This window comes from Platichthys flesus, chromosome 1, assembly GCF_949316205.1.
Source record: "Platichthys flesus chromosome 1, fPlaFle2.1, whole genome shotgun sequence".
Lineage (NCBI taxonomy): Eukaryota > Metazoa > Chordata > Actinopteri > Pleuronectiformes > Pleuronectidae > Platichthys > Platichthys flesus.
Genome location: NC_084945.1, coordinates 9,526,972 through 9,552,841, shown reverse-complemented (window position 1 = coordinate 9,552,841; position 25,870 = coordinate 9,526,972). Strand labels below are relative to the sequence as shown.

Genomic DNA, 25,870 nt, shown 5'->3' with positions numbered 1-25,870 from the left:
GATTTGTGTATGTCTGCACCCAGGGTCTCATTTTCCTCACTCCGGCCATGAGCTGACCTCACTGGTGTCTTCATGTGTGGTCCAGCAGATGCAGGGAAGTTGATTTAACTCCAATTTAAAGTGAAGACACTTCTGGGAAACACAAAACCATTTTTAACATTATATTCGACCAGAGAGCAGCAACATCCCTTTTGTTGTGCGTCGCATAGCAGCGGCTCATTATCCTGACAGCATGAGGGTTGGCTGCAGATCGTGAGGCTGTATGTCGGCCATTGTGACCTGAGCCGCTGACCTGTGTGTTTGTATGTGAGGGTGTCTCTTCGTGTGTGTGTGGGGGTTTGTGTGTCCCAGGACCTTTTCAAGCAGAAACACTGGCTTGGTCAGGACCAGTAGACCTCATGGTCCCAATGAGGCTAAACGTCAGGTGTGAGGTTAATGTTGGTGTGAAGATCAGGACTATAGTTAAGTCAAGGTTAGAGTTAGTCATGGATCTGCAGGGTTCAGATGAGCGATACAGTTTCAGTGGTTAGGCTTATAGATGTATATAGATAAATGGATGGATAGATAGATAGAAAGATAGATGGATGGATGGATGGATTGATGATAGATAGATAGATAGATAGATAGATAGATAGATAGATAGATAGATAGATAGATAGATAGATAGATAGATAGACAAACAGACAGAAAGGTTGATGGACAGATCTGAGTAAACAATGTGTGTGTGATTGCAGCGCTCTCTCTCTCCCCCTATCTCCTGGCAGCCTACCATCACCCCACCCCCCCTCCTCGTCTCTCTCTCTCACTCTCTCTCTCTCTCTCTCTCTCCATGAAAACACTTTCGGGAAGAATTAAGTTTTGTTGTTTTCTCTCTCTAGCTCTCTCTCCCCCCCTCTCTTTCTCCCCCTCCCTCCCTCCCTCTCTCTCTCTCTCTCTCTCTCTCACTCTCCCTCTCTCTCTCTCTCTCTCTCTCTCTCTCTATCTCTATCTCGCTCTCCCTCCCTCTCTCTCTCTGTAGTCACAGGAGCTCAGAGCCAGACGAGGCCTGGCATGAAGAACGGCTCGACTATGTGGAGGAGGAAGAAACGTCCTCTCGGGGAAACCTTGGCCTGTCTCGTGTTTCTCGTGACGCTCGTCGATGCCCATCGATGTAAGTGTTTCGGACATTTCACGGTTTACACGATGAACCCACACGTACCTGGGGGGAACCGGCGCGAGGCTCAGTCTCCCGGTTAGAAACCCGCAGCTTTTTCTTTAGAAGCACAGAGTGTAGAACTTTGGACGAACACCAGAGAAAGTGTCGTGACTTCTGCTCACGGACCTCTGAACAACACGAGCCGCTCGTGACAACAGAACCAGGTCATTTCTGGGAAATAACGGTTTCGCAATGGCCCTGTTATTTTCAGTATTTTGTATCAGTCAGGCCGTTTCATAGAAGTGGAATTTAGGTTGTGTCCACTTCAGCCACATCAGCTCGAATCTGTCAGCAGGAAACACAGCACTGACATTCCTGCTGGGATCATGTGTTGTTATAATGAATTAATCACACAAGTGAGAGGAGAGTAATCTGTGATAGGTTTAGACCTGATGTTGTTGTTAGCCTTATGTCTAAAAGGTCCATGTCTGACTTTAAATTGCAATAGATAGATGGATGAATTAGTACTGGGGCTGGAAAATATGTCCACAATGTTCATATTAGTCGATATCGATAATTATCACGATAATATCACATAAGAAGTAACTCAGTGCATTTAGTAACTCAGTGCATTTACTCTGACCTTGGTTTACATTATTATTGGCATTAATGCAACTTTCTACTTCTGCTCGACTGCATCTCAAAAGGAATTATTTGACCACCACTGCTTTTAAGTCCGAAGACTGAGGTTGTGGTTTTTAAACTCTGCTTTATGAGCAGAGAATGACAAACACTTGATAAACAGCAAAACATGTTATACATCTGAGATGGATCAGTTATGTGTTACACCTCCTCACTGTGCTTTCACAATGGTCCATCCATTTATCGATTATAATTATTGCTGTTATTTTATTCTTCACACATTACGTTTAATTGAGTGTGTTTGTGTGTCTATGTTATTTCCCAGTCCTGAGCCAGACCTCAGCCTCCCAGTTCCTGAGGAGGCACCGGAGAGCCAACTCTCTGTTTGAGGAGAGCAAGAAGGGCAACATGGAGAGGGAGTGCATCGAGGAGCTGTGCAACAAGGAGGAGGCCAGGGAGATCTTTGAGAACAAGCCGGAGACGGTAACCAGTGCCTTGGTCGGATCATGAAATGCATCTGATTGATTTTCAACACATAACAAGAAAGATAATCGTTCACTACATTCCTTTATAAGCAGTTCAGAAAGCAATGGCCAAATTTCTCACGAGCTAGCCTCCTCAAATTCTTTATTATTTTTTCTGACATACATATTAAACATTAGAAACATAGTCCATCTACTATCAAATAGGTTTTTTCAAAGCCAGTGAGAAGGCAGAAGTGAATTTAATAAGAATTTACTTCAATATCTAACAGTCTTTTTTCAATTGATTAATCATTTCAGCTTTAGATCAGATGCTATATCTTAAAAACAACTTTTCGAACAGTGAAATCTAGAAACAGTCAACTTGAAATGGTGATGCTGCTTTAATTTGGACTGATTCACTGATTCGTAGAAGACTGTGTCTTCTCACCCTCTCGTCCCCGATTCTCTCGTTTGTTTATTTTTTTGTCAGAAGTGAATATTTGTTAAATCTCAATTTTTTTCCCGCAGGAATACTTCTATCCCAAATATGTTGGTAAGTTTTCTGGGTTTACTGTCTACTTCAAGATATTGTGATATAAATTAGTTTTGACTTTACTAGCCTATCCCAGTGAACACCACTCTCTGTTGCAGTGTGTCTTGGTTCACACCGTGTCGGCATCAACAACCACAACTCGGACTCTTCCATCCCATCTGACCTCCGCACCTGTGTGAACGGTGAGGGGCTTTGCCGAGGATCACAAATTACTATCTGTTTCAGAAGTGAAATATTTTCAATGACAAACCTCTGGGTTAGTGACTTAAACTGTTTGTTTCAGAGATCAGTAACCAGTGCACACCGTTTCCATGCTACAAGGAGGGTACAGTGGACTGCAAGGACGGCCAGGCCACCTTCACATGTGTGTGTAAGCCCGGCTGGAAGGGGGTTCGCTGTGAGGACGGTGAGACCTGATTCAACATTTCTAGCATAACCATCCTGTGGTTTTTCTTAGAATTGGACCTAAGACTGATATATTTCGCTGTTTGAAATGCTGAGACATTTTTCTGTGTGATGTGTTGACAGACATCGATGAGTGTTCAGATCCTGAATTTCCAGCAGGATGTAATCAAAAATGTTACAACGTCCCCGGCAGTTTCTACTGCATGTGTGAAGAGGGCTACCTCATCAATGACAAAATCTACTGCGAGGGTAAGACTTCATTGTGTTCATGTTAAAGTTGAATCAGAGATATAGATTCTGATACAGATAGCGGCATCGGAAATGCCTGACAACACCAAGTCTTAAAAGCACATACAACTGCTGTATTCTTTTTCTGGAACTCACTTTGTCTTTCTAACTGTTGCTCTGTGCTGACACTGGTGAATCCTGATCTTAGATTGGAGAACAAGAAGTGGTTTCCGGTAGAGTAGCATTAGCCAGAAGAGGCTTTTTTAGATATTTCATGCTAAATGTCTCACAAGTAAAACAGCAACAAGGTAACATAAAGCTGTTAAAGTACTTTAAAGAAGTTGCCATTTCTTTAAATGCATTGGTATTTGATCGGTACCTGGTATCAGCCCATATGCAAAGTCCATGTATCCTATCTATGTGTGTGTATTAGTGGCTTATGTCACATATATAAAGACATCCAGCTGTGGTACTGTCCACATGGAAGAGGAACATTTAGTCTGACTAAGCAGCTGAGAAAACATATGTTTCTGTACAGTGTATTATTCTTTTTAATAAGTTTTGTTTTTTAAATGTAATTATCTGGACGGTGGAACCCTGCGCACTTCATAACAAAACTGCTCTCCCAGCTGTCGTCCTCGGGGCCCGGAGTATTTGTTATTTCTTTAAAAGCTGACCAGATTTGTCCTCTTTTGGAACTGAATTTGAAAAACTTTTAACATCTGAAAAGATTGGCCCTTTTTTTTTTTACCAGTCTCATTTCTAGGAGCTGTTACAACCCAACCTATCTGCCCTCTTTTATGTTCAGTCAGTGTTTGTCTTCGAGTGGATCAAATGCTCATGGAGTTCAAAGTCTTGACAAACATAGACTGAGTCAATTCGGTCAATTTACCTTTCTCCTATTTTTTTGATAGGATTTAAGAGACACAAGACCATGAAGAGGGTTGTGCACAAACAAATCAAACTAAGTATTTAGTCGTTCACACAGGAACTCTGACCAGATTGAACAAATCAATACAGAAAATGTCCCGGGTTCTGATGAGGTGATTATATCCAACCAGTTTGCTACTCAGAGTTCACATCCAGTCATGTGAGCGTGATGACAAGAGTTCAAACATGACCACATGGCAGAGGTAGCTGGCTGAGCGTGGGAGGTTATTGCAAAGGCTAAGAACGTTTGTGATCCTAAGCAAAGGCCGAAACATCAGGGGTCAGATTTGGACGAACAGGTAGAGTAGCAAGACTGTTCCCAAAGGCCGAGTGGTGGGCCGACACATTTCAATTTGAAACCATCTGACAGGGTCTAAGTGGTGGAACCTGTCCCTAAAAAATGCCAGGTCTTGTTATGGATAAGACGCTGGAGCTCAGGTGTTTAGGCGTATTTGGGAGAGATTGGTAAACTTGAAGAACACCTGAAAACCCATTTCACAAGACTATACACATACCCAGAGTGTGCGTGTAAACAGGAATAAGGTTGTCTATTTGTAGTCGGTTACTCAGTTACAGAAAATAATACAAACAAACAGCTCCAACTAAAATGCTGAAGAGTAAGAGTAGAGATTTATTTTCTGGCGGTAAGTGTTAGCAGCATTTAGCATTTGTTGTGTGAATGGGGACAATCACACACAGCAGAAAACCAGGGAATGAAGTCGTAAGCAGCAAAAACTGAAAACCTAAATCCTATTGCCTCAGTGTCTCTTCATGTGTCTTGTTATGCGGTGAGATCTGGCCTCTGTGGGGCTGGACTATGTATTGCAGTACTCTTTGTTTTTCCTCACTGAAGATAGTTCTTTATGACCCAGGGACCAATCAGATGTTTCACCGATGATATTTCCTGATGGATAACAATCATCTGAAGTAGAAAGTGATAATATTCAGCAGCTTCCTCGATCCCGGAACAGTCTCTGCACTCCATTATGGGACAATGCTCATGTCACTTTTCCAACAATATGCAGGTGTCTTAAATCTGCATGAAAAGAAAGCTGTCAAAATGCAGCTTGATGATATATATGGTCTGATCCACCATAGTACAAATTCTCTTGAGACAATTTGTCCATTGTCACTGTTTTCCAGATATCAACGAGTGCCTCATATATCCCAGTATCTGTGGAAAACCGGCTAAATGTGTCAACACGCCTGGGATATATGAGTGCCAGTGTCCGCCGGGATTTAAATACAACTTCTCTTCCAAAACCTGCAGCGGTGAGACTTCATTTTATTGCTCCTGTTTTACCACCTAGTGTCTAAGATTACTTCCATCAACCAGCTGCCACAGGCACTTGAGCCTAACATCACTGCATGTTCATGTTTCTTTTTTTCCCACTGCTGCAGATGTAGACGAGTGTGAGTGGAGCATGTGTGACGGCACGTGTATAAACACAGTGGGCAGCTTTGCGTGTCACTGTGATGGTCGTCAGGGCTTTCGCTTGGTGGAGAATCAACGGTTCTGTGAGAAAATCCCTGTTTGTGTGGACCTGTACGACCACAAACACTCAGAGATGCTCTACCTGGGGGAGCATTTCTCAGGCCTGCCTGTCATCTACCTGCTTTTCCGTCTGCCAGAGAACACAAAGTTAGTCTATATATCACACACACACACACAGTCAAGTCAACGTGTTAATTTGACCTAACCTTAACCTTACCCTAAACCTTACTTGATGGTTGAGATCTATGATTAATTACAGTAGGCATCGTCTATGTCAGTTGTCATTGTATGGTATTGCAATTCAATTAATTAAAAGTGGATTTATTTAGAGTGAACTTTTGAGTGTGATTGTTGATTAGTAGTAGTAGAAGTCGACAAAAACAAAACCAACTCAAATGTCCATAAATATTAAACAATTGTTGGTACAAATATTGATGCTAAAAGATGCTAAAGCATTCATAGAGACGATGCAGTTACATTCATATTGTGTTAATTGATATTTCTGTCTGCTGATGCCGTTAGGTTTGCAGCAGAGTTTGACTTCCGCACGTTCGACCCAGAGGGAGTTGTTCTGTACGCTGAGTCCTCCCAGGACTCATGGTTCATGCTGGGGCTGAGGGACGGTCGCATTGAAGTCCAGTTCAAGAACCAGCACACGTTCAAGGTCACCAGTGGAGGAAAAGCCATAAATGATGGACAGTGGCATGTGGTGAGAAAGAGCTATAATTCACAAATTCACTAAACTGAATTGATATAAAGTGGAGTTGTGTTGTGATAACTGTGCGTTCTAGTTTCAAACTGTGTTGAGTAAAGTATCATGTGTAACACACAGATCTCTGTGGATGAACTGGAAAGCAGCATCAGTGTGAAGATCAGCAAGGAAGCTGTGATGAGCATCAACAGCCCCGAGAGTCTCTTTACTTCAGTTAATGGCAAACTGGAGACCAAGGTCTACATCGCCTGTCTGCCCAACCGCACAGACAACATCATCAAACCTGTAAGCTACACACACTCTACTGAATCACCCAGCTGACATGGTGGATGCTAAAATAACAATCTGGATAAAGTGTTGACTAAGATACTGGGCTGTAGTCCAGAAATCCCAAACTGCTGCACTATGTGTTTCTGTCCATCTGTCAGATCAACCCTCGACTCGACGGCTGCATCAGGGGCTGGAACTTGATGAATCAAGGAGCATCTGGGGTGAAGGAGGTCATCCAGGAGAAGAAGAGTAAACATTGCTTTGTGTATGTGGAACGAGGGACTTTCTTCACTGGGGCAGGACTGGCACAGTTCAACATTGACTACAGTGAGTAAGTTAAGTTATACATTATTAATCCCTACGGAAAAATTGTTTATCTCTGCATTTGATTCACCCAAATACTTAAGATTATTGAGCAGACGCAGCGTAACAAATTACATTTTGTGCTTAGTGCTTTGATTCAAAGAGAGATGTAAACAAACATGCCTCTTTTTTGGAGTGGGACGAAAATTGATGAATTAAGAAGCAAAATGTTCCACACAGAAACTGGCCAGTTTGTCCTGGTGGATTGAGCAGAAATTATTACATTAAATATTTTTAGTTTTACATTTTATTTTATTTCACTTTTTCGGGACTCTAGAACAGACCCACACAGGTGCAATGTAGAACCAGCAAGGTTCATATATTCCATATCATTTCACATTATGACAGAACTCATCTTGGCCTTAGGAAGACAGACTTTCTTCAGAGTTGCAACCCAGTGATTTTGAGAAAATCCAAACATGTTTTAATTAAGTAAAGCTAGAATCATGGGATTTACATTGGTTTTCTAAATGTCCAACCTGACAAAATATATGCAACTAAAATGTGTTTCTCTGTGTGTATGTGTGTGTTTAACAAGGTGATTCTGGAAGCTGGAAAGTGGATATAAAGCTGAACATACGTCCGTCCAGCAGCACAGGCGTCCTCTTTGCTCTTGTCTCCAATAACATAGTCCCCTTATCGGTCGCTGTAGTAACGAAGGGCGAAGGAGAGGCTGTGAGTTAATTTTGTTCGACAATTTTTCTAGAAATCAGTTTAGATTAAGTTAAACTTTGCGATGTTATTGTCCTCCATTCTCCAGGACCTGCAAGTGTTCTTGGACGGTGTCTCCGTTGCGAAGCTGGACTCACTGATGTTGTGTTACCCTGAGCGGCTGACACTGCAGCTGAGCGTGACTCCCACAGAAATCCAAATCTTAGCCAACTCCTCAACGGTTACGTACATGGCATCTGACGCCCTGCAGGTGGCACTGGAGCGCCTCAATACCACCATGCAGAAACCCATCAGTACATACATTGGTGGGATACCAGGTTCGTCAGAGCAACAAGTACAAGTTAACTTTGAGCAAAAAGTATATCAGCTGTAAAAGTGCAATGTGGCCAACGTGTGGGAACTGTCGCAGAGGTTTCAAATACCGGTTCAAAAACCCAAATATTGGACAGTTAAACAGATTTCAGCAGATGATACCACTAAATTAAGTTGTTCAAAAGAACATGAACATTTGTACAAAGTTTACATAAATCAATTTAATAGTTGTTGAGACATTTCAGTCCGGACCAAAGTGATGAAGCCACTAAAAGACTCACATTGCCAAAACTTTTTCTTAAGTTGATTTTTCCTCCCCTGAACGAACAACTCCCATAGATGTGTTTTTGATTGTATGAATAAACAAAGTAATTCAGTGATGTCAGTCTGGCCTGGTGGGGGGGCTGGAACATTCAAGGTTACTTTTTTCCTCTGCCAAGTAGGTTATGTTGTCATTGGTGTTTGTTAACTTTAACTTTGAGAGGTAAAGGGTCAAGTCCAACTCGTTCCATCTTAAAAACATCTTAATAGAGTGAGTTTTAGATTTCATATTCAAGGAATACATCCCAAGGCACGATTAAAATCCAATTGTGAAATGTACGCTGGCTTTTATTGTTACTTTTTGTTATTATACCATGTTTTGACCTTGGTCAGGTCTGTGTTCTCCTCCATCTCTCATTGTTGTCACATTCTCTCTCTCCTAAGATGAAGTCCCGTTACCTGCCACCCCTGTGACGGCGTTCTACCACGGCTGCATGGACATCTCTGTCAACGGCCGCCAGCTGGACTTCGACGAGGCTCTCGGCAAACACAACAGTATCAAGAGTCATTCCTGTCCTCCCTTCTCCCCCCCCGAAATCCAACATGATCCACTGCAGCCGCACAGAAAGTGACCTTAATTAACTGCAGTGTCACTTTGGGCAGCGTCCCACAGTGGCCACCTCCTGGGACATTTTGGAATGAGAGATATATATGGGATGGCGGGGGAGGGAGGTTTGAGAAATGGCAAGAAGAGGAAGTAGAGGTAGATGGTTATAGTCATTTTTGTCGACTTTCTCAGATCGGTTTATTTTAAGCTTTTGGTAAGTTCAGTATTATTGCTCCTGTTCTGGGAGCATTTCGTTCAGTTTTTCTTGTGCTTTTGTTTTTCTTAGTGAGGCACAGTGAAAGCTGGCTTGCCAGTGACCTACTCAGAAACTGGATGACGTAGTCATAACACTTTGTTGCAATGAATTCAATTCTTTCCAAGAGGCTTTGAAATAGAGCTGAGCTCTGTAGTGCACTTACCGTGTGTTGAGCAAGAGATGGGTGATGTTTGTGTAGAAGAATAAACAAATGGTCACATTGGACCAGGCTGTGAGACCACCTGCATCTTTTTTCTCCTTGCTGTTGAATCATAGTACGATGTCTAAATTCTCTTTCACTTTGGTCTCATTGAGGAAGACATCTGGAGAAAACCAGCTGCAATTGTTTGGGTTGGTTGTGGCGGGGAAAACCACAAAGGAGAAAGTGGAGCCTCCAGGCTTTCGATCCAACTCTGCTCCAATTTCTTGATTGAATCATTATCCCTAAGAAACATGTGTTATGGTTTAATCGTTCCCAGAACCCACTATTATTGTCACCAGATGTAGACACCTCTCATTGTGGCTGTAAAAAACCTCAGCTGTTCTTCTATTTCTGTCCTCATCTTCAGCGTTCTCCTGTGTACACAATTTGACTTGTATATAAAACAGGCCATCTTTAATATATAACTTAAATGTAGGTGTTCATTGTTGTTTGTTTGTTAAAATAAAACAAATAAAAATGGAGCAAAGCAATCTCATTTTGATGCTGTTGAATTTTAATACTGTGTTATTTCTGCCCAAGTGTCTTTTTTATATTGCACCTTTCAAAGTACCCAAGGCCGCTTCATAGAGTTAAGAAAAAAAGAAATAAAAAACTAGCCAAGGTCAGAAACAGCTAATTAAACTAATGGTAAAAAGCCTTTGTGTACAGGTTGATTTTAAGTGATGAGGCATTGAGGATCTGGAGAGAGTTTCACAGGGTGCAATACTTAATGTCAATTAGCTTCTCAGCCTACTATGGAGGATGGTGGGCAGACTTAAAGGTAGTTACTTTATATTTGTACCTGGTTTTAAAATAAAGTGATACTAATGCGCAATAGTCCAACATATTGAACAATATCGTGAGTCCACTCCAGTCACTAAATATACTTTCATTCAAAATTAATCAATGTAATAATATAGTATAACTTAACATATGTTGTCTTTTATTGTATTTAATTGTGTAATGTTACATTCCAAATAACTTTAATACTGCAACCATAGACTTTACATAAAGATGGATGACATATCAGCTCTCCAAAAGTGAAGCCATGGTTTCTCATCGCCACCTGGTGGCTGCAGGAAGGAAGGGTATACATACCCATACACCATTCTACGTATAGTGGGATTAAAACAAATCAAACAGGATTTGATGGGTAATAAAATCACCATCATTTCTTAATTTGCGGTGTTTTGAGTGTTGAATGCACTGATTCTAAATCGCTTTGGTGTCAACTGAAATGACATGTATTTAATGAAATGTGAATTTCAGTGGCTCTCTCTGCCACCACTTGAGAATCTGGAATAAATTATTTTGTTTGGTTCTTTTTCGAAAATAATGAATTCTCCTTCAGTTTTCTGTTTGTTAAAAAACAAGTTATTTGTTTTATTGGGGGGGGGGGGGGGGGGGGCCCAACCGCACATTTGCTGCCCCAGGACCCCTGTTTCGAGGTGGCTCCGGCCATGAGTGGTAACCGTGGGGCTGCATCACTGACAAACTCCTGCCCACAGATACTCCCCCTCCCGAGGCAGCTGCAGCCGAGGCGTGCAGCAGACTGAGTCCAGCCACAGAGCACCGAGCACCGGAGCGGAGACACACAGAGAGGAGGCTCGGGAAACTTAAGTAAAGCCCGCAATGGGGGACCAGCTGAACCGCAAGTGAGAGTTAAAAGGAAAACGAGGTCGCTGGTAGTTAATGCGTGAGAAGCACCGCACAGTTTAGCTCGCAACCTTCCTGCGGCGGTGAATTAAACCCGCATCTGCAAAAAAGAAACGTGGATCCACCTGAATACCTGCAGTGTGTCCTCGGGTGCGGACAGTGGTGACATTGAGAGACGCGTTGGGGGGGACAGAGACACAGAGGAGAAGCGGAGGACAAGGAGGAGGAGGCAGGGAACGGGACAGGAGAAAGTTTCCGGAGCTTGGCGCAGACACAGCGGCTGAACAATGCGGCTGACCCCGACGAAGTCCCTCTCATCGGCCGCCCTGCTGATCATGCTGCTGGGTGTCCGCTGCTCCCACGGCAGTAAGTAAACACTCGCATGCTAGGTGGCTAGCTAACCCTGCTAATTCCCCTTTGACATTTGTGTTGCGGCTGATTTATCAAAGTCATCAACTGCTGATGTTTCGCAACCTCCGTCCAATGTTTTGTTTTTTTTGGAGCCGCAGATTTCTCCAAACTCCCCCGAGCTGCCTGACCCCTTCCTTGCCCCCTGTTCCTTTCTGAACACCGTATTTAGTTTTCTTCTTCTTCTTCTATTTTTAGTTTCCTTGTCCCCTGAGGAGGCGAACCAGTTCCTGAGCAGACACCGGAGAGCCAACCAAGTGTTCGAGGAGACGAAGCAGGGCCACTTGGAGAGGGAGTGCGTGGAGGAGAGGTGCACCAAGGAGGAGGCCAGGGAGGTGTTTGAGAACGACCCGGAGACTGTGAGTACTTCACTTCTGTATACAGCCAGAGGACTCTAGGCATCTAGGAGGGTTCTAGATGCACACAGAGGGGGCAACTGTATGACCGACATCCATCCTGATTCAGTTAAGACCTTCAGACACGCCGGATAATCTCCTGACATTCTCCAGATGGGCTGTCTGTGAGAACGCAAATGTCTAAGGCTGCTTTCAGACATGCACTGAACTCCGGATAATCTCCTGACATTCTCCAGAGGGGCTGTCTGTGAGACTGCAAACATCTGAAGCCGCTTTCAGACACGCACTGGACTTGCACTGCGCAGTACCTCAGTATTCTCACCAGAGGAGATGCATGAGTGAAGGCAAGGGTCTCAGTGAGACGCTCCGTAGTTCCTGCAGACTTCATCCGCATGACCTCCTAGTATAATGACTGTAGAAGTCCAGGAGAAGTAGATGTGTGAACACAGCAGATGACACACACGTAGAAGACCTTGACGAAACAGTCAAGAGAGCTTTTGGTGATAAGAGTCAACGCCAGTGTCGATGTGCTGTAAACAAAACTGTGAACCCCGCAGCAGAAGTGATGCGTTACATCCTGCCCCTGCCCGCTGCGCCACCCGTCACGTTAAAACCCCGGCCATTCCTGTGTTGTTGTGAACACGTCTGAGCGAAGAATCTCCCGCTGCGTTGTTCCTTTGACAAAGGCCAGCTCCAGAGAATGTCCGGACCCGATTGTGTTGGCATTCATTGAACAGATTTGAGAACTTGTTCCTTGTTCAAGGACATTGTGTACTTGAATGCCCCCCTGGCCCCACCTCTGGATCCGCCCCTGTGTGTAGCGTCAAAACAAGACTTAAATGTCTTAAAGGTTGCATGTAGTTCCAACTCATGCACAGCATCACACCCCCCAACATCACACCCCCCTCGTCTCCTTAGGCACCAAAAAACGTAACTATTAGATCTTCAAAACACGGTTACAATATATAATGTAACTTCTGCCATTGTGTATTTGTCATTTACCATAAGGCTGTGAGGTTGGTTGGTTTCATATTGACGGCAAACTGATGAATGCAATGTGACACTACCCTAATGATTCACTGTCTGGGCTGGTGATGTTCATGCTCCAATAAGTCCAGATCGCTGATGGCCATCAGTGCACATAACATGTTCGTGTCAAGGACTTGGGATGTTGTTGTCGTCTCCTCTTAGTTTGTGTCTGTGACAGACGTTGAGTCAGTGTGACTAGGCTGGAATTTGTGAAAGTACAGTATTAGTGAAGACACTGCTATCCCTGTACATAGTCACTTATGTCTTCCATTTGCTAAAAGTGTCTCTGTCTGCTGGAGATCTGCTCGGCTTAGGTTCCTGCCAAAAATAGGAAACACCTGGATATCTCTTCTCCATCTCAACATCTGTAACGTCTGGACATGTCCACGACTACATGTCCTTACACACAAGGGCACGTGAATAATGAACAAACCCCTCTGATTGGTCTCTTTAGGAGCTGATTAGCAGTTTCATTCAACTAATGCACGTTGCCTCACTAATCTGCAAACACGCTCCCCCCCCCCCCCCTGTTTTTCTCATTTCCGTTTTACCAACAAACCAAATCCATCGCGCCTCGTGTACTCAGGAATATTTACTGCCGATTAGTTTCCCTTCTGGTTTCAAGAATGCGCGAATCAGCCTCTGTCCATGTGAATGCCTAAGCCTGCTTAATACTAGTTGTGTTAATTATGCAAATCAGATCCAGAGATATAAATAACCCAGTGTGTCAGAAAACATGCTTCAGCTTTTGAGCCAAGAGGTGTAAACATTCATTAGCTTAAGACCTTTAATTCTTAATTCTTAATTCTTAAAGCAGACGTCTGTGTGTGGTATGTTGCATGTGTCAGCGTGTGTGTGTTTTGTTAATCAACAGGATAAGTTGTGGTGCAGACTCCTGCCCGGACATCTTCAGAATGTCATCTGTCAAGAAATATGAGCAACAAGTATATTCTGGCAGTGCTAAATGTTTTTATTTTTGCATCTTGTCAGTTTGATTGCATGATTTGTAAGTCAGGGATTCGGAACAAGTTCAAACTGTGCGCACAGGGAGTGTTTGTTAGCATAGTGCCTGGCGATGCCTCTGCCGCTCTTTCATGGTCGCCTTTACTCACTTTAGACACTGCGAATGGTGGCAGAGAGCGAGGGAATGAGGCAATCCATGACTCAGATTATTCGTAAGATTATCCAAGTGCGGAGACATGGAAGCCGTCGGAAGGGAGGATTAAACGTGGAGTAGAGCTGGGTTCAGGGGAAAAGGTGAAGCTAGGTCAGGCTGGACGCACATCAGCCGTGTAGCAGCGTGTGGACGCCTGTAGCTTTTCTACCATGTCGTGACAGAAAGCTGCAGTCTCATTCATAGCTGCATTATTCATTCTAAAAAAACCCGTCTCTGACTCTGCATTTTCTTCTACTGCAGCTCTCCTACTGCAGACAGAGAGAGAGAGAGAGAGAGAGGGGTGTTCCCAGATACTGGCAACAAAAGCGATTACTCCAAGTTTCTGGACTCTCATGTGTTTACTGACTTGTCCAGAGGGACAGATAATCAATAATAAGGTGTCCCACCTGAGTATTACGCTTACTAATCACCCAGAGCTTTGTCTACTACTGTCACGAATCAGCAATCCCATTGGGGTTATAATCAGGCTTCATGTGTCTGGCTTTAGCACAACTTTCCTCCGATTGCTGATTCTTTTTTATACCCCAGCTTGCTGCATCTGGTTCCTACTGCAGCATAAGCTCCCTAAAGTCTCTTTCCTCTGTTCCTTCTCCCAACATTTTGAAAACTGCAGCCAGGAGGAGAGAGGGATGCTACAACTATTCGGAATGCAGAGAATTCTCAGGAAGCCCCTGGCAAAAGGCCGCACCCATTAGAGAAAGAACACACACACACACAGATTACAGTAATCACTCTTTAAGCTCTGTCTCGATATAACACACAGACACCTACAGCACATGGACCAATGCCACACTTGAAATGAATGATTATTTATGAATCGCTCTTGCCGGCTGTGAGTACGAGCACAGAGCTCTGGTCGAAAACGAAACCAAATCCTTAGATTGTGTCAAGCATTAGCAGAGACATCCCTACCAGTTGTTAGCATCTGTTTGGATTACCGTGCTCTGTTAAGATTCGTGTTTATGAACCTTATTAACTTTATCCCTCTCTTCTCCCTGATTTAGGACTACTTTTATCCAAAGTATTTAGGTAAGTTTTCATTTTGACACAATCCCTTCATCTCTACTCATAACAGCCAGATTCTGGTAATACGTTTGTAATCAGGTCATTCAATTTCGTCACTTTTGTCTCTCTCTAGCGTGCATGGACAAGTTTGGAGACTCGGAAAAGAAGAAACAGGATCTGGTCACGTGTGTCCACAGTAGGTTTTTTCCCACCATTACTTATCTGTCTGTCAACTTCACGTTAATGGCTGATTATAGAAGTTTATGGATGCTGCTTTTTTCCCCTCACCCTTCCCCTCTCATTTTTCACTGTGCAAGTATCACTACTTCCAGAGGGAGCTACCTAGATGTAGTGCAGGGTTGGGCTACACTGCAGTATCATTGCTCTGCAGTCTCATGCCGGCACACACACTCTCCAAGTGTAAAAAAGGTAATGCAAGGAAGGACGATGAAAAGATGCTGGATTTTGTTTGCGTCATCTCCAGGTCACCTCCTGCTGTATGTGTCTCTGACGTTGGAGGGATCGTGCCATATGTGCGTGATCCCAGCAGGTCGCTATCAGTAACATTGCAGCACTTTGCCACAGTGATGCCGCACATTGGTGAATGAGCAACACACCCCTCTCAACGTCACACTCTCCCTCCCTCGAGCTCTGGGCGACTGCACCAGCTCCTCCGTGAGCTGGCTCAGCGTGCGCGAGTGACGTGAATCAAACGTCGGTCGTGAGTGGAGCACAGGATTTCTGCTGCATCAGGATACAAGAGACCGGCACCGACCCGGCTTCGCTGCGATTGGCCGAGGAGGCCGGGAGAGGGGTGTGTGTGTGTGTGTGGGGGGGGGGTGTTGGTTCCGTGACTCAGCTGCAGCATCGTGGCACTTAAAGATACGGTGGTTCTTTTTTTTTTTTGCTTATCATTCAGCGCACCATCGTTCTCTCTCACTGCAAATCTCTGTCCCCCTGCACCTGTTTCAGTCAGAGGGGGACGGTAAACCAGTATCTGTTTAGTGGTGGGTTGTAAACCATTATCTATTTAGTGGTGGGTGGTAAACCAGTGTCAAAAAGCAGATTCCACATATACAAATTATTAGATTTTTTTGGCCATGCTACCAACCAAAGTGTATTTATTTGTAGGCACAACAGAAAGAGTTTATTCTTACAATCCTTCCTGCATCTATCCCCTTTATCTGCTATCCCTACTTAGTTGCATCCATATTTTGTTTATTTCCATTTCATATATCACAATTATAGCGAATGACATTTGACATCAACAAATAAATTTAGATTTCTGCATCATTAAAATGAAATCCGATTATAGAATTATACAAAAGTTTTTCATTGCTGTAGTTGTCGAGAGAACTTTCATTCACTGATTCTCAATATTGCTGTTTATGACTGTGATGAGTTACATGACTCATCCTTTTGCTGAAAGCCGTGCATCTATTTGATGCCTTTGAAAATATACATTTTATTAATCATCACTATCTTCAGCACTTTCTAAATGACATAACACAGTATCCATTCATTTGTGGTTGGTATAAATTGGCAGTAAAATCTGGCAGAAATGCAGCTTTATACATCTGCTTCATGTAATTGATGCTCATTTTCACTACATTTATTGTCTATATGTAGTAAATATATATTAATTAGGATACAACCTTGCATTGTATTGTCAGCCAATGGAAAATGATTTGCTTGCAGATGTGAACTCTGGCTCTCTTGCTCCCCTCAGTTCCCCCATGCACTGTCCCTGTCTGTAACTCTCTCTTTCTGAGCTGCAGCTAACATGCCCGGACTTGTCGAGCACTCAAAACTCCTCTTCTAGGAAAAAGAAACTGAAGGGGGAGAGAAAAGATTTACACAAGCTCACTTACACAAGTTTGGCGAGAACTCAAGTGACACTATTTAACAGAAACAGGACAAGCCTTAAATGAAGAGATAGTTAAATACAGCTACAAACATCCGTTTCTTCTTGAGCGCTGGAGGTCAGGTATGCTGGGAAGGCCTGAACTAGGGCATCTCTGGCAGGAGAGCTTAGCCAGCATTAGGCTATTTATATTGATGTCCTGATATGCAGAACATCAGAGATGCCCTTCGTCTATCTGCTATCACTTTACAATCACATGTACCGAGCGCATCCGGTTTGTACCAATCACAAAACAATGATGACACTTAATTCCTTGTTTTTCCTCTCTCTTGAAGATATTCCAGACCAGTGCTCTCCCTCTCCCTGTAACGCCAGAGGTACGGTGCGCTGCGAGGACAAAAAGGGCGACTTCCTGTGTCACTGTTTCACAGGCTGGATGGGCGCCAGATGTGACAAAGGTACCGTCATCCTCGACTTTGAAAAGATAGAGAAAATATACAGCAGGAAAAAGTCGCATGCAAGAGAGGAGCAGAGGAATTTTTGCCCCGTCATACAGTGTCACGTCCAGCGTCACTGGGTAGATGTCAACACTGTGACCTTGGTTCTGACAGCCAATCGCTTCCCTGTCAACTGAGAGAAAGAGCTCCATCCCTCTCTTATATTAGTTCTATATATTATATTTCACATCATTTTACATCTCAGTGGTGCTGGAATTTATTTACCCTTGCTAAACTCAATTTTAGTTTTTATTTTATTATAATAGCTGCAGCTGTCATTGTTGAAGTGAATATTAAGAAACCAAGTGCTGCTGCTGCTGCTGCCGACACCGCTGTTATTAATGATGTGTGAATTGTGTGTCACATCAATATGAACTCTATGAACGGGAACTGTGGTCACAGAGTTCACGTCAGAAACCGAGCGAGTCTCTGTAGAGAGTCAAATCTGTATCTCCTCTGAGAAAAAGTGAAATTCAGAGCAAAGGCTTGCTAAACGGATCAGGAAAGCATACAAAACTTAAAAACACACACACTCTGTGAGGGAGAAATATGTTTGTCTGATTTATGGCACGGCCATTATTCCTCACATTTCCACTCTGACTCATCCTGCCACCTTACCGTGAGAGGAAACCAAAGCAGATTCAGTCGAACTCGGTCCGAGCCTTTTCCACTTGACAACCACACTGCTCCTAAAACACTCCGCCACAGTGTGTCAGTTACTTGTAAGCTGTTTTAACAAAGCACTAATTCATACGATATTTATGTCAGCTCTTCAACCTGTATCAAACTAACCATTGAGAATGTCAAATGTGATTTTTTAAAAACTGGTCTCGTTAAGTACATTTGGATCATGAATTTGCCTGCTATGGGAAATCGCAACACACGCCTAACAACCTAATGCTGTGCACGGCCCATGATGATGTTTTTCCCTGCGCTCACGCTGACTGCACTACCATCCTATTCGCAGATGTCGACGAGTGCAGCAAGAGAAACGGAGGGTGTGATCACGAGTGCAACAACACTATGGGCAGTTACCGCTGCTCCTGTCACCAAGGATACATGTTGGTAGGACGCCAGATGTGTAATGGTAAGCCACAAACCACAGATGCACATAACCTAACAACTGTATTCATGTAGGTCCTGCAGAGTTTGCTTTGGAGATTTAACGACTTCAGTCTCAGAGTTATTTATTATTATTACCTTATAACTTTGGTTGTTATTGCTAATACTTTTGTTGGTAGGTTTCCTTTTTTATTATACACACAAAGGATTAGATCATGTCTTTTCCAGCAGAGGGGTTGATGTTAAGGTCATCTTGGTTTTTATTGAGTCTCCATCAGTCTTGTGCAGCTGTGACCACAGTTTGTGTCTTTCAGATGTGAATGAGTGTGAGGACGCAGGTGTGTGTGGAACAGCGCGATGTGAGAATAAGGACGGCAGCTATGAGTGCTTGTGTGATGCCGGCTATGTCTACGACAACGAAACCAAGACATGTGTTGGTAAGCGACTAACATACACACACACCACACACACATTAGAAGAAAGTCACACACAGTTTGATGAAAAGTAAGTGAGGAGCAGCTTAAGGCTCAGCGGGAATTCGTGCAGCTGTGTTGCGAGGTCAGGAAAGGAATGCGGAGACATTTGCAGACACTGTTTAAGTAGGTAACAGGTCAATGTCTCCTTGGGTTAAATGTGTGCAATGGCTGCAGCAGTTCGGGTCAGAAATCTCGCCTCCTCCATGTTAATTAATTGGACATTGAGTAAACTCAAAAGTCAAAATATGTCAAATACATTTTTACTCAAAAGATGGTTTCTGTTATTGAGTTAGTTGTAATCGCTCTGGGGTTTATTCATGTGTTTTGTTTTAATTTGTTATTTGATGCTATAAGAATGGGGTGAAACATCACTATTGACAGCTGACTCATGATTGGTCAAGCACAGGTATCAGCAGGATCCATCCCCCAATCAGCACTGCCAAGACTGGCAAATGTGAAAGATGGCAGAATTTAAACTTTGGCTTAATTACTGGATAGAGGTAGGAGGTGGAGATGTTGTCCATCTTTTTATATAGTTGATGCTGATGTTGATGTTACAATCACACTCTTCTTATAATCCTGGAGCTGAGTGTAATGAGGAGCTCAAACTACACAAATCTGTTCTTGTGTATATCAAACAGGATAAATCCTTGTTCTCCACAGAATACATAGTAGTAAACATAAAAAATGGCTCAGTCTATATTTAAATACACAAGGACGATTTGGTTTTCCCACGAAAAAGCCATGTATAACAGAAAGATACAATTTATATTTTTCACTGACAACATGGAAAAGTCATCAGTCACTTCTGAGCCCTGTTGTGCTCTGCTGTGGAAACCAGACTTTTCATAACCTCCATGTCTCTCCTCAGAGAAATAACAGTAATTATAGACAAGGTCCTCGTGGCCATGTAAGGTTGTACATGAAGTAGAGAGACACAACCCCGTCACCGTCAAAGACCACTTGGCTCGAGTTTTGTTTGCATTCCCTGATAAAACACATTTTCTTTCATACATTCCTGTGATGTTTTTCTGATCCTCGGAAGTTCATGTTTTGACTAATTCCACCAATGTGGATCACCAATGATGTGATGTGTTGTTGTTAATTTACAGAACGGTCTGCTGCTCTGAAACTCTTTGTATATCAGTAGTCACTTTCATCTCTCCTTCTCTTTAATTTTTCTCCATCCTGCTCTGTCACTCTTCAGATGTGGATGAGTGCTTGACAGGTGTGTGTGCAGGGGAGTGTCTGAACACTCCCGGGAGTTTCCGTTGCTTCTGTGATGGTCGACAGGGCATGAAGCTGGGCCAGGACCTCAGGGGCTGTAAGGTGAAATACACTAACTGTTGTATATTGAGCAGCCATTTCAGATTTCAGCTTCCGCTCTAGTTGTAAAAGATCTATAAAACTATACATTTTCTCTTGCCTGCCATTGGCAACACTGAATGTAAAAATGTTTTTATGAGTGAATGCCAGATTCTGGGAAACGTCACACTCTTGTAAAAGAAGGATTGTTGTCACAGTTATATTTTAACTGGTAGGGTCATTAAATATGTTGTTGTATTTTTTCCTATATTAAAAAGTCTTCAATTGAACTCGGTGAACCTGCAGAAACCTGTTGTATGAGTGAAGCTGCAGCTTTGGGAAACTTGTGTGGTTCTCATGATGTGGCAGCGTGCCTGATCTCCAATTTGTTTTTTTCCTTTAGAATATAACTCCCTGTTTGTCGCCGTCTCTGAAGAGGAACTCTCGTTCTCTTTACCTGGGCCGCATGTTCAGTGGCGTGCCGGTGGTGAGGCTGAGATTCCGCAGGAGGATTCAAACTGGGTGAGAAAATTGTTCTTTGTTGATGCTCATCAACTTCAACTGTTGTCTTTTGACAGGATCATAGGACAATGATTGACCTTTTCCAGTTCCATGATTCTTGTTAAACTAATAATGAACAAAATCGTTTGTCCAGTAACGTTACTTTTTGCCAAATTTGTTTGGAAACGTGTCACATTACTCTGGCAACAAATCATCCCAGCACTACGATTAGAAAAGCATTGACCTTGAAAATGTTTTCAAGTTTCTGCATGTTTGTTGATTTTAAAATGCCTAAGAAGATAAGGGGATTAACTTTCTCTCAGAAATATGCTCCCACTTGACTCTTTTTCACCTCCTTTCAAAATGTAGTTCAAAGAAAATGCTTCAGGCAAAACCTTTTAAAATCTTTTCTTGTTTAAATCTTTTTTTTATAGAGTGTTTATCGTAAAGTGGTTGAACAGTTCATCCCAGGTCTTAAAAGAGACATGTTTTTTACCATACATAGACACCGTGAGAAATCGAGTCAGCCAATTCTAAAAATATTTTCTAATATTAGCGGGGAGGAAAATACCACCCACATTATCAGAGTGGTTAGCAGATAAAACTATTTTTGTCACAATTTTTTTTTACTCTGTCATTTAAACACACATGCTCATACCTAACCTCCCCTCAATCTCCACCTCTTCTCAGCTTCTCAGCAGAATTCGACCTCCGTACCTACGATCCTGAGGGGGTGATTTTCTTTGCCGGTGGTCACCTGAACAGTTCGTGGATCGTGCTGGCGATGCACCGCGGGAAGCTGGAGCTGCAGCTTAAGTATGGCACAGTCAGCAGGGTGACCAGCACCGGACCAATCGTCAATGACGGCCAATGGAGAAAGGTTGGAGGCTTCAGCCGTCGTGGAAAAATAAAACGCTGTCTACAGGAGCTTCATTAGCTGATCCAATGTTCCCCAAATGTCCTGTTTTCTCGTCAGATCTCCGTGGAGGAGCAGGGGCGGAGTCTAGTGATTAAGATCGACAGGGAGGCCGTCATGAAGATCGCAGTGAATGGTGATCTGTTTACACTGAAGAAAGGCATGCACGAACTCAACCTCACCGTGGGCGGAGTCCCATTCAGAGAGGATGGCCTCGTCAATCAGGTGTGAATTTGCATGTGCTCTTGTGTTTTCTTGAATTTGTACCGTACGTTCTTTACATTTTCCTCTAATGTGGTTTTCATTTCACAGGTGAACCCTCGTCTGGACGGCTGTATGAGGGAGTGGCGGTGGCTGACGGGTGAAGACTCCTCCATACAGGAGACCATTCGGTCCAACGACAACATGCAGTGCTTCAGCACAGAGAATCCTGGAGCTTATTACCCCGGCACAGGCTTCGCTCTCTTCAACATCAGCTATGGTACAGCTTGTGTGTTAGTGTGTTTGAAGCTTGCATAACTCAGTTTAATTACCTTCTTCCTGCAGCAGTTGGTCAATGTTTCATTTGTTTGGATCACTATAAGTCGATTTACATTACTGCCTACACTTTTGTAAACGGTCTTGTTTGTCGACAAAGTTCATGACTTTCTGTTCTCACGTCAGAATCACAGAATCTGAGCCTCAAGTTGACCCTGCGTCCAACCGTCGCTATGGGTGTGCTGTTTGCACTTGTTTACCAGGACAGAGTCCCTCTCTCCATCGCTCTGGCCAACTATCATCCTGGCACGGATGAATGGAGAGATGTGAGTAGATGTGTGCGGAAATAGTTTGTATAAAAGCTGTATGTTCGTTTTGGAAACTTACCTCTTTTGTGTGTCTTCAGTTTGTTCTGGTGTCTACCGGTGATGCCATCATCGCCAGTTCTCCCGCTCCACTGTGTGACGGTGAGAGTCATGAAATCCAGGTGACGATCACGGGCAACCAGACGCTGCTGCTGGTCGATGGCCAGGCTGGAAGAAGTGAAGACACTGAAGTTCCTACCGACCTCTTCTCTCAATCCACCACCTTCCTAGGAGGCCTCCCTGGTGAGGGCCCACATGTTTATGTGCACACTTTGCAGGATGTTATTCTAAGATAAATAGCAGTGGCATTCCATTAAGACAAGCAGGGCACGACCCGTTAATGCTCAGTTAGACAATACCGATGTGGAAGCCATATCTCTCCTTATATCTGATCTCACAACAGTGTCCTGTCCCATGAACGATCCTGCCTTTCAGGTCAAACTGCAGTTCAGGTCATTAGTCAGTAAATAAAAGCTCCAGCTCATCAAGACCCAAAACATGCTCCTGCTCCAAATTTTGCTCCGATCGCAGAATTTCTCTCACATGTTCTGATCCAACATAAACACCCGCTGTCAGATATAACTGTGACAATAGGATGATAAGTTTCAGAGAGGACTCTTAATTTCGCACTTCTGTCACACACTGGTTTGTCTCACTTCTGTGAGGAACCTCTGCTGCTGAGTAGTTTGGATGAACCCGGAACAGTCTTACAAATTCAAATTATTGAAATAGTAGAGGCATCTCAAGCTCTTCTAAGTTATCTTATAGTAAGTGGAAATTAGGTTATTCGTTAAAGACATATTGAAAAATTAAAATGAATGTCAGACATTTCTCCTATGTAATTGTTGGTTATTCTTGTATTTAACTTTAAATTCAGTCACAGCTTCCTTCGTTCTGCACAGCTGTGCAAGATTTAACTGGAAAGATAACATAATAAAGATTTTGTGGTTTTTGCCAAATTGTTATTCTGAAAAAAACTGTCACCACACTCGTTCACATGTTGTTGTTTCATCCCTCAGACGACGTCCTGTTGGTTTCCACGCTGGTGTCAGCCCCCTACAGCGGCTGTATGGAGGTCAGCGTAAACAGACGGCCTCTGGACTTGGACCAGGCCATCCATAAGCACAACGACATCCGCTCACACTCCTGCCCCCTGCTGGACTCCCACCAGTGACCAGCGTGTCAGTCTGCCAAAACTGATCCATAAGCAGTTGATTGAGGCAATGGGGATGATTTCCATATACTTATAAAAGTTTTTGACCAGTGGGGGAGATCTTTCAGATTGGAATGTAAAAAAAAACAAACTAGACCAGGTATTGTGGTGCAGGCTGAGCCTTAACCCAGGATCAGCCTGTCCCTCCACTGTGACAACACTGCTTCCTAGAGGTGTGTGCAGGGATTTTCACAGTATTGTCAATTAGTTGGGTTGTTAATCAGCTGGTGGTCAACATCCGCTTCACTGAGCAGAAGATGTGGGAATAAATGCTGCACAACATTGCCTCAGAACTGCCCATGTATCACAACCTTGTCAGCCCACAGGAACATACAGGGTCTTATCTGTAATATGTTAACTGGTTGATCTCGGGTCAGCCTATTGCGCCTGGCATCCTGTGCTAAAAATACAGATCTGACTGGAAATGACTCTTAGCTGCAGAATCTCAGCTGATAGAGCTGAGGTCATGTTGCTTACATCCAGTTCACCAGAGGCCCACGTTCACAAAGCTTCAAATAATCAAAGCCTCGTGCAGAATCCGATGAAATAGGGGAAGAACACAGGCACGGAAAAGAAAGTCAATAAATCAGCAGAGAGAATGTGGAATTAGGTGCTTGGATCTAGTGTTAGGTGTATAATGTTTGAGTAGTCGATGTGGACTAAATACATATTATTTCCTCCTTATAAGACAAATCTTGTCCTCTACCAGGCTTGATACTAGGCACAGCTTTGTGCTCTAGAGAAAACCTTGCACATTGTTGCAGGTAGAAATGGACTGCCACCTGAAGCCATTTTCTCGATCGAAGCAGCAATCCATGTCTGCCTGCAACCTTAAAAACCGACCACGTGCCTGCCAAGAACAACCAACCCAAACTTCTCGACAGGTCAGCTTTTCCACAGGGGTGCAGTGCTGTGACACACAAACAGAGCAGTCAACACACTATGCATTTTGGAAGTATTACAGTCCGTTAAAGAACTTGTCCGACACCCCGATTCTCAATAATCAATCGATATAACTTCATCACGATGGCCCCTTCTTTCCCTCAGAACCCCCCCCCAGACTCACAGTTAAAAACCTGCCACATACACGAGCGGCGGACTACAGATTAGTCTCAGAAGCACAGGGACACAGGAGGGGGCCCGCTCCATGAAGGAGAGAGAGCACTGCATCATTCGCACCACACAAGCTACTGAGGGTTAAGAGAAGAGTGCGCTGTAAAATACTGAATATGTAAATAATGTGACTGTACAATGCTTTTTAGAAGACAGAAAACAAACACTACCTTATGCTCACTGAGGTTTTCTGCACATTTTAAGTTGATCCAAAGTTAAACCGTAATCTGAGTCGCTTCATTTCATCTGCTTCTTTAAAAAAAAAAAAAGGGTTGAGCAACAAATCCATTCCCTTTTCATTTCTTTTTCTTTTTTGCATCAGAGCAATAGCCAGGGATCTAAGTACTGTCAATCATTAGGTACTCTGTTTTTAATTTAGATTTATAGGTGCTGAGCAAATCAAAACTCAATCAAGATAAAGAATGTCAGGAGCATTGTGATTGAGAAATACCAAAAGGCCTCCAGTGCTATTTGACTTCTCTCTGTAATGTTTCATTTTCCAGTTTTCTGACGAATGACTGCCGGAATATAGAGCTTGATGTCTTATGTTGTTTTTTTTTATAATATCTGTTGTTGTATATTGAACTTCTCTTTAGTTTTTATTTTTCACTTTAACTGCCAGTATGTGTATGATGCTGAGAGAAGTCTGCCTTTTCAGTTTTAAAACTTCCCTCGACAGTGAAAAATCCTATTTAAAAACAAAACAAAAATAAAAGCGATCGTATGAAATGTGTTTTCCATCAATGGATTTGTATGCTATGTGGTTATGTTACAAGATAAACTTTTCATTTCCTGCTGCGTGTGTGACATGTTGTTATTGTTCTAAAGGTTTAGCAGTATAGCCATGAGTGGTAATGAGGAGGTAAATGTAGCACAGCACTGAGTGTTGCTGGTACACTGATGCTGAGGTGACATCAGTAAACAAACACACAACATGTGGAAG

At 43.2% G+C, this 25,870-nt stretch overlaps 2 protein-coding genes across 3 annotated transcripts; both read left to right on the top strand.

The window, feature by feature from the left end:
• The first annotated feature begins 993 nt into the window (after positions 1-993).
• pros1 (protein S) lies at positions 994-10,003 on the top strand. Of its 2 annotated transcripts, XM_062381568.1 has the most exons (14): positions 994-1,150; positions 2,103-2,260; positions 2,770-2,794; positions 2,893-2,976; positions 3,078-3,200; positions 3,323-3,448; positions 5,501-5,629; positions 5,759-5,999; positions 6,375-6,561; positions 6,685-6,849; positions 6,993-7,161; positions 7,736-7,872; positions 7,958-8,186; positions 8,887-10,003. In XM_062381568.1, the coding sequence occupies exons 1-14, from the start codon at positions 1,051-1,053 to the stop codon at positions 9,072-9,074; spliced, it is 2,061 nt and encodes a 686-aa protein (XP_062237552.1). In that variant the 5' UTR covers positions 994-1,050; the 3' UTR covers positions 9,075-10,003. The 2 variants fall into 2 exon arrangements, with proteins under 2 accessions (XP_062237552.1, XP_062237561.1); XM_062381577.1 differs by lacking the exons at positions 7,958-8,186; positions 8,887-10,003 and having other exon boundaries at positions 6,993-7,165; positions 7,736-7,873.
• Positions 10,004-11,047: 1,044 nt separating this feature from the next.
• On the top strand, positions 11,048-25,725 carry gas6 (growth arrest-specific 6). Its single transcript, XM_062381555.1, has 15 exons — positions 11,048-11,529; positions 11,770-11,930; positions 15,138-15,162; positions 15,272-15,334; positions 17,338-17,460; positions 18,467-18,586; positions 18,876-18,998; positions 20,245-20,366; positions 20,746-20,864; positions 21,534-21,723; positions 21,820-21,984; positions 22,072-22,240; positions 22,423-22,562; positions 22,643-22,844; positions 23,621-25,725. The coding sequence occupies exons 1-15, from the start codon at positions 11,451-11,453 to the stop codon at positions 23,773-23,775; spliced, it is 1,956 nt and encodes a 651-aa protein (XP_062237539.1). The 5' UTR covers positions 11,048-11,450; the 3' UTR covers positions 23,776-25,725.
• Positions 25,726-25,870: the final 145 nt, after the last annotated feature.

Coding starts and splice junctions, on each gene's coding strand:
- pros1 (XM_062381568.1), top strand. CDS start 1,051: ATGAAGAACGGCTCGACTATGTGGAGGAGGAAGAAACGTCCTCTCGGG. Junction 3,449..5,500: donor TGACAAAATCTACTGCGAGG/GTAAGACTTCAT, acceptor ACTGTTTTCCAG/ATATCAACGAGTGCCTCATA. Junction 6,562..6,684: donor ATGATGGACAGTGGCATGTG/GTGAGAAAGAGC, acceptor TGTAACACACAG/ATCTCTGTGGATGAACTGGA.
- gas6 (XM_062381555.1), top strand. CDS start 11,451: ATGCGGCTGACCCCGACGAAGTCCCTCTCATCGGCCGCCCTGCTGATC. Junction 11,931..15,137: donor TTGAGAACGACCCGGAGACT/GTGAGTACTTCA, acceptor TCCCTGATTTAG/GACTACTTTTATCCAAAGTA. Junction 22,563..22,642: donor GCACGGATGAATGGAGAGAT/GTGAGTAGATGT, acceptor GTGTGTCTTCAG/TTTGTTCTGGTGTCTACCGG.